Below are 7,911 nucleotides of genomic sequence, written 5' to 3'. Positions count from 1 at the left end.
TATATTTGACTCTATTTATTTGTATGTAAGTGTCATTTTCACTGCTAATGATAAGTGTGTATGCTGAACACTGCTACATGTTAAATGTTTAAAAAAAATAACCTTTATTTGACTTGCCTAGTTACATAAAGAACATTCTTATTTACGATGATGGCCTACCGGGGAACAGTGGGTTAACTGCCTTGTTCAGGGGCAGAATGACAGATTGTTTACCTTGTCAGCCGGTTGATTTGATCCAGCAACCTTTCGGTTACTGGCCCAACGCTCTAACCAATAGGGTACCTCCCGCCCCAAAACATGTACTATACTTATGCTGAATACCATGGCATTACCACACAGGGTTGGGGAGTAACTGATTACATGTTGTCAAATCACATGTTATTTGTCACATACGCTGAATACAAGCTCTTAACCAAAGCTGTTTAGAAGCCTCTTGACCCTAGACCTGGTGCTCCGGGTACCGCTTGCGTTACGGTAGCAGAGAACAGTCTATGACTAGGGTGGCTAGAGTCTTTGACAATTTTTAGGGCCTTCCTCTGACACCCCCTGGTATAAAGGTCCTGGATGAAAGGAAGCTTGAACCCAGTGATGTACTGGGGCGTACGCACTACCCTCTAGTGCCTTGCAGTCAGAGCCCGAGCAGTTGCCATACCAGGCAGTAATCCAACCAGTCAGGATGGTGCAGTTGTAGAACCTTCTGAGGATCCTTGCCAAATCTCCTGAAGAGGAATAGGTTTTGTTGTGCCCTCTTCAAGACTGTCTTGGTGTGCTTGGACCAGGTAAGTTTGTTGGTGACGTGAACACCAAGGAACATAACTCTCAACCTGCTCCGCTACATCCCCGTCGATGAGAATGGGGGGGCGTGCTCAGTCCTCCTTTTCCTGTCCACTATCATCTCCTTAGTCTTGATCACGTTGAGGGAGAAGTTGTTGTCCTGGCATCACACGGCCAGGTCCCTGACCTCCTCTAAATGCTGTCTCGTCATTGTCTGTGATCAGACCTACCACTGTTGTGTCATCGGCAAACTTAATGATGGCGTTGGAGTCGTGCCTGGCTGTGCAGTCATGAGTGAACGGGGAGTACAGGAGTGGACTGAGCATGCACGCCTGAGGGGCCCCCGTGTTGAGGATGTGTTGTTACCTACCCTTACCACCTGGGGTGGCCTGTCAGGAAGTCCATGATCCAGTTGCAGAGGAAGTTGTTTAGTTCCAGGGTCTTTAGCTTAGTGATGAGCTTTGAGGGCACGATGATGTTGAACGCTGAGCTGTAGTCAATGAACAGCATTCTCACATAGGTGTTATTTTTGTCCATGTGTGAAAGGGAAGTGTGGAGCGCAACAGAGATTGCATCATCTGTAGATCTGTTGGGGTGGTATGGAAATTGGAATGGGTTTCTGGGATAATGGTGTTGATGTGAGCCAGACTACGGGTGTGCAGTCATTTAGGCAGGTTACCTTAGTGTTCTTGGGCACAGGGACTATGGTGGTCTGCTTGAATGTGACACTTGCCAGTTGGTCAGTGCATGCACGGAGTACACACCCTGGTAATCCGTCGGGCATTGCAGCCTTGTGAATGATGACCTGTTTAAAGGTCTTACTCACATCGGCTGCGGAGAGTGTGATCACACAGTTGTCCGAACTGACCTTGGTTAATTAGTTGTTTAAAAACCAAAAAATAACCAACAATTCCGTTAATCGCTTAGCACTACAGTTTTCTCAATTACATTTGATTCAGCATTAAAAAAAGGTGCAAGTTTAAGTTTGTTCAACATGAGTAAGCCTGACCAACACGATGACACAGCAAATTATTTTGATGGATCTTTTTTTAATGTAATAATTTAAATAAAATTGAACCTTTATTTAACTAGGCAAGTCAGTTCAGAACAAATTCTTATTGCCTCTTAAAGGAAAAGTAATCCAAAAGTAACAAGGTTAAGGTACTGATTACAATTTGACAGGTAAATAGTAACTGATTACATTTAGAAAGTAACCTACCTGACCCTTCTACGGCAGCGCAGCCTAGTGGTTAGTGTTGGACTAGTAACTGAAAGGTTGTAAGGTTGAATCCCTGAGCTGACAAGGTTCAAAATCTGTCGTTCTGCCCCTGAACAAGGCAGTTAACCCGTTGTTCCTAGGCCGTCATTGAAAATAAGAATTATTGTTCTTAATTGATTTGCCTAGTTAAATAAAGGTAAAATAAAATACTACATATACTATATCTACATCTTTAAAGTGAGAATGAACAGAAATGAACATGTCATACTCATACAACAGTTTGATTTACATGATGTTAACATTGAGGACAGGGGCTCTCCAGATTAAGTCATGAACTTCAAGAAAGGCAACATACTGGTAGCCATTTATTTTTGTATGAATTGTGTATATATGAATGGTTCCATATATCATACATTTCAAGGGACTGAGATGATGCATGGTATGAGTACATTTGCATCGTGTCAGGGGCTATGAAGGAGTTGGCAAATACAGTGGGGCTGTAAAACGACACTATCTACAATGCACCGAACTGTTAGCGTCCTCTCAGGCTCCAACCCTCTACCTGGCGAGGTGTGCATTTTGCAGCAATCCCAGCTCTTGACAATGCTAGGAAAAATGTGGATTTGTTAGCTTTTACTGTTGAGAAACGATGGTACATTTTACAAAGGTGTGCACGCACTAGGCGTATTTATGTGGTCACGAAATACAATTGTTGCAAATAGTTTTACACCGGAGCGTTCTTTTGGAAGACTAAAAGTAGCATAGGGAGGGAGGGCTTCTATTGTTGACTAACATGCCCATTCCCCAATGTAACTTGCGTGACCTTTGAATAATGGGAGTTACACGGTAATTGACTGCACTAGTGACAACATGTGACAGTTTACGCCATTTCAATGGCGATTTAAAACGTTGCATCTGAGCTGGCAACATTTTTGTCAACCTTATCTGTAGCCTAGTTTATCGGTATTGCACAACAAGGGAACCGGACCGTAGGCCTATAACGTTATGTAACACTTTGTTCCTTTAAAGGGAGGAATGGCGGTGAGATCTGAAGAAAACAATTTACAATGATCTCAGTCGAACACTGGAGTCCCGAGGAGGTGGCGGAATGGATCCATCTCATCGGGTTTACAGAATGCGCACAGAGTTTTCTCGGTGAGTTCAATAATGCGCAGCTTGCATCCAAATTCATAACCACTATGAATAGATGGTTGAACATGGTAAATCCCGGGTTTACATAGCTCTCCAAACGTTTAAGGAGGGCACAACATTCTTTTCAGGCCCCATTACAGTTCATATTTCCACCACACAGTGGTGCACGTCTTACGCCAAACAGCATCCCCAGGACCAGCCCGCTCATTCGTCAATTCGATTGACGAGGGCGGTATTTTCCAACACCTCCAACCTCACATAATTCTTCCCAAAAACAATGATAATTTCAATCAACCAGTGGCATATAGGCTTTTTTTTAGCGCCAATGTCGCCTTGTGATAAGCAGTGCCCACTTTGTCAATGGCAGGGGCGCTTGTCCATTCCCAAACACGACTTTCCTACCAACGTTCCGGCCAAAAAATAATCTAATGAATTATTCACTGTAATCAGGACTAATAAAACCAATGCAACTACCTGTTTTCCAAACGGTAGACCTACCACATGGATGGGCATCCATAAAATGCCATTGTGGCTGATATTGTAGGTTTACGCCCCAGTAAGCACAGACTAATGCAGAAGTATTTTGTTAGTCTTTTTTGTGTTTTACCAACTGTAGGCCAACCACAGATGGGCATTCATAAAATAAAATGTCATTCCACACTAGGCTACAACTCAGTAAGCACAGACCGACTTATTTCCACTGATGTTGGATTTTGGTCAGGACCAAATCTGAACCAATCAAATTTAGTCCGGTCTGGACCAGCCTTGGCTTGGCCCAAACATAGACGTCTTTTTGGTTCAGATTTGGTGCGGTCCGGACCAAAAACCAACATCTGTGGATGTAGAAATAATACGTCACCGTCAGTCTGTGCCAAATACTACTTCTACTATATAGTGTATTCGGAAAGTATTCAGACCCCATGACTTTTTCCACATTTTGTTACATTACAGCCTTATTCTAAAATGGATTAAATAAATAATTTTCCTCGTCAAACTACACATAATAACTCACAATGACAAAGCAAAAACAGGTTTTTAGACATTTTTGCAAATGTATTAAAAGTTTTAAAAAACATACCTTATTCACAACCTTTTCTATGAGACCTGAAATTGAGCTCAGGTGCATCCTATTTCCATTGATCATCATTGAGATGTTTGTACAACTTGGAGTCCATCTGTGGTAAATTCAATTGATCGGACATGATTTGTAAAGGCACACACCTGTCTATATAAGGTCCCACAGTTGACAGTGCATGTCAGAGCAAAAACCAAGCCATGAGGTCAAAATAATAGATTTAAATAAAAATAAAAATAAATACATTTGCAAAAATGTCAAACCTGTTTTTGCTTTGTAATTATGGGGTATTGTGTGTAGATTGCTGAGGGGGGGGGGGGACTATTTAATCAATTTTAGAATAAGGCTGCAATAAAACAATGTTGGAAAAGTCAAGTGGTGTGAATACTTTCCGAATTCACTGTGAGCTATATCTGCTCCAGGATTTATGTTGGATTTTTTTTACGGAACGTTGGATGAGAGCCACAGAGATGCGCTTCTTCAACAGCACCACGGAGAGGAATGGACACGCAAAATATGTTGCGCCTTTGACGAAGTGGGCGCTGCTCGCCTCCTGAGAGGTGCAGTGGACTAAGGCACTGCATCGCTGTGCCTCTAGAGATTCTGGGTTTGAGTCCAGCCAGGGCCGAGACTGAGACACATGGGGCGGCGCACAATTGGTCCAGCGTCGTCCGGGTTAGGGGAGGGTTTGGCCGGCAGGGATGTCCTTGTCCCATCGCGCACTAGCGACTCCTGTGGCGGGCTGGGCGCAGTGCACACTGACACAGTTGCCAGAGGTGTACTGTGTTTCCTCTGACACATTGGTGCGGCTGGCTTCTGGGTTAAGTGGGCATTGTGTCGAGGCACTCCGGCTTGTTTGGGTTGTGTATCAGAGGATGCACGACTCTCGACCTTCACCACTCCCGAGTCCATACAGGAGTTGCAGTGATGGGACAAGACTGTAACTACCACTTGGATACCACGAAATTGGGGAGAAAAAGGGGTAAAAAAAAAACAACAACTGGGCACTGCTTAGCACAGGGCGGCACCAGCGCTAAAAAGCCCAAATGCCACTGGTTTTGCGAAATTGCCATTGTTTTTGGAAATAATTATGTGATTAGCGACATTATCTATGTTTGATCCGGTCTGGACCGGCCTTGATTTAGTCCAAACGGATGTCTATAAATTAGACATTTTCAACTTTCATTCAGAACCGAAAAGGAAACAGATTTCAATGTTCGGAAAATAAACTCAGCAAAAAAAGAAACGTCCTCTCACTATCAACTGCGTGTATTTTCAGCAAACTTAACATGTGTAAATATTTGTATGAACATAAGATTCAACAACTGACCTCCCGGGTAGCGCAGTGGTTAAGGGCGCTGTACTGCAGCACTAGCTGTGCCACCAGAGACCCTGGGTTCGCGCCCAGGCTCTGTCGTAATCGGCCACGACCGGTCCGTGGGGCGACGCACAATTGGCCAAGCGTCGTCCGGGTTAGGGAGGGCTTGGCCGGTAGGGATATCCTTGTCTCATCGTGCACCAGCGACTCCTGTGGCGGGCCGGGCGCAGTGCACGCTAACCAAGGTTGCCAGGTGCATGGTGTTTCCTCCGACACATTGGTGCGGCTGGCTTCCGGGTTGGAAGCAGTGTGGCTTGGTTGGGTTGTGTATCGGAGGACGCACGACTTTCAACCTTCGTCTCTCCCGAGCCCGTACGGGAGTTGTAGCGATGAGACAAGATAGTAGCTACTAAAAACATTTGGATACCACGAAAAAGGGGTAAAATAAAAAAATAAAAAATAAAAAAGATTCAACAACTGAGACAATAACTGAACAAGTTCCACAGACAAGTGATTAACAGTAATGGAATAATGTGCACCTGAACAAAGGGGGATCAAAAGTAACAGTCAGTATCTGGTGTGGCCACCAGCTGCATTAAGTGCTGCAGTGCATCTCCTCCTCATGGACTGCACCAGATTTGCCCATTCTTGCTGTGAGATGTTACTCCAGTCTTCCACCAAGGCACCTGCAAGTTCCCGGACATTTCTTGGGGGAATGGCCCTAGCCCATGTTCACCATCCGAACCAACAGGTCCCAGACGTGCTCAATGGGATTGAGATCCGGGCTCTTTGGTGGTCATGACAGAACACTGACATTCCTGTCTTTCAGGAAATCATGCATAGAATGAGCAGTATGGCTGGTGGCATTGTCATGCTGAAGGGTCATGTCAGGATGAGCCTGCAGGAAGGGTACCACATGAGGGAGGAGGATGTCTTCCCTGTAACGCACAGCGTTGAGATTGCCTGCAATGACAACAAGCTCAGTTCGATGATCGCCCACAGAACATGACGGACCCTCCACCTGCAAATCGATCCTGCTCCAGAGTACAGGCCTCGGTGTAACGCTCATTCCTTCGACGATAAATGCGAATCCGACCATCACCCCTGGCGAGACAAAACCGCGACTCGTCAGGGAAGAGCACTTTTTGCCAGTCCTGTCTGGTCCAGCGACGGTGGGTTTGTGCCCATAGGCGACGTTGTTGCCAGTGATGTCTGGTGAGGACCTGCCTTACAACAGGCCTACAAGCCCTCTCAGCCTTTTGTGTACAGTCTGAGCACTGATGGAGGGATTGAGTGTTCCTGGTGTAACTCGGGCAGTTGTTGTTGCCATCCTGTACCTTTCCTGCAGGTGTGATGTTCAGATGTACCGATCCTGTGCAGGTGTTGTTACCCGTGGTCTTCCACGGTTCTGAAAAGGGGAAGTTTATTTTTTTGCGGAGTTTATGTATTTTCAGCTTTCTTTTGAGAACAGAAAATGAACCTGATTTCGATGTCTGTTTAAATCCTTATTTTTCAACGTCCGGAAATGCCTATTTTAACCTTCTGGAAAATACATATTTTCACCTTTCATTAAGAACCTAAATGTAACGTAACTTCAACGCCTGAAATGTTTTAGACGTCTTTTCAACGTAATTTTGCTTACAGGACAATTCAATTTTTGCAGGGGGCAGCAAATTGTTTTGTTTGACTGACGGTGGCAGAATGGCCAGGACTGGGCCTATCATCCCTGCTCTCTAGCTTACATTTGGGTAATAATGTAGTCTACAGGAGATCACACAGTGCTGTGTTCAGCATTGTCCTCCAACAATTTGTGACACATTGATAGACATCTTTTTTTCACTCACAGAAAATGCAATAACTGGCGTGGATCTCTTGGAAATCAGCGATTCAGTGTTAGGTGAGTTAAGTTATAGCCTACATTCTATATTTTCAGACATATCACCCCCCCCCCAAAAAAAACATTGAGGTTTTAATTATATATTATTCTTATTGAAAGCACACAAGGAATAGTAAAGGTCTGCCATCCTTTGGTGAGCTTGCATGGGAAACCCATTTAAATTCAGGGAGTGGGATTTTTGTCAAAACATTCATACTATTGTGGGTGGGAGAATATTGTTAAATGGGGGAAAAACACTACCTTGGCCTACTTATCACATGATGAGTGAGGTGTGTTTTGTCCTTTGTTGAATGATGTAATGAGTCTTGTCAGTGATGTTTTTGCAGTTAATTTGTCTGGGATGTGCACATTCCTCCATGTTTCTGTCTAATCATGTGTTCTTCCTCGGTTCACCTGTAGTGTACACAAAGGTGATGATGCATCATAGACTACTTCCCAGATAATACACACTTGACTGAATATTTTATTAACATTAT

General features: G+C 44.3%; 1 protein-coding gene across 1 annotated transcript in view; it reads left to right on the top strand.

Annotated features, from left to right (window-relative positions):
* Positions 1-2,861: 2,861 nt before the first annotated feature.
* LOC118391115 (angiomotin) overlaps positions 2,862-7,911 on the top strand; it is a 51,768-nt gene continuing 46,718 nt past the window's right edge. Inside the window, 2 exon segments of the mRNA XM_035782146.2 lie at positions 2,862-3,148; positions 7,385-7,435. Of these exon segments, the coding sequence (XP_035638039.2) occupies positions 3,061-3,148; positions 7,385-7,435 (139 nt within the window). The 5' untranslated portion in view covers positions 2,862-3,060.

This window comes from Oncorhynchus keta, chromosome 12, assembly GCF_023373465.1.
Source record: "Oncorhynchus keta strain PuntledgeMale-10-30-2019 chromosome 12, Oket_V2, whole genome shotgun sequence".
Classification (NCBI taxonomy): domain Eukaryota; kingdom Metazoa; phylum Chordata; class Actinopteri; order Salmoniformes; family Salmonidae; genus Oncorhynchus; species Oncorhynchus keta.
The sequence above is the reverse complement of the archived record's forward strand: the minus strand, read 5'-3'. Positions and strand labels throughout refer to the sequence as shown.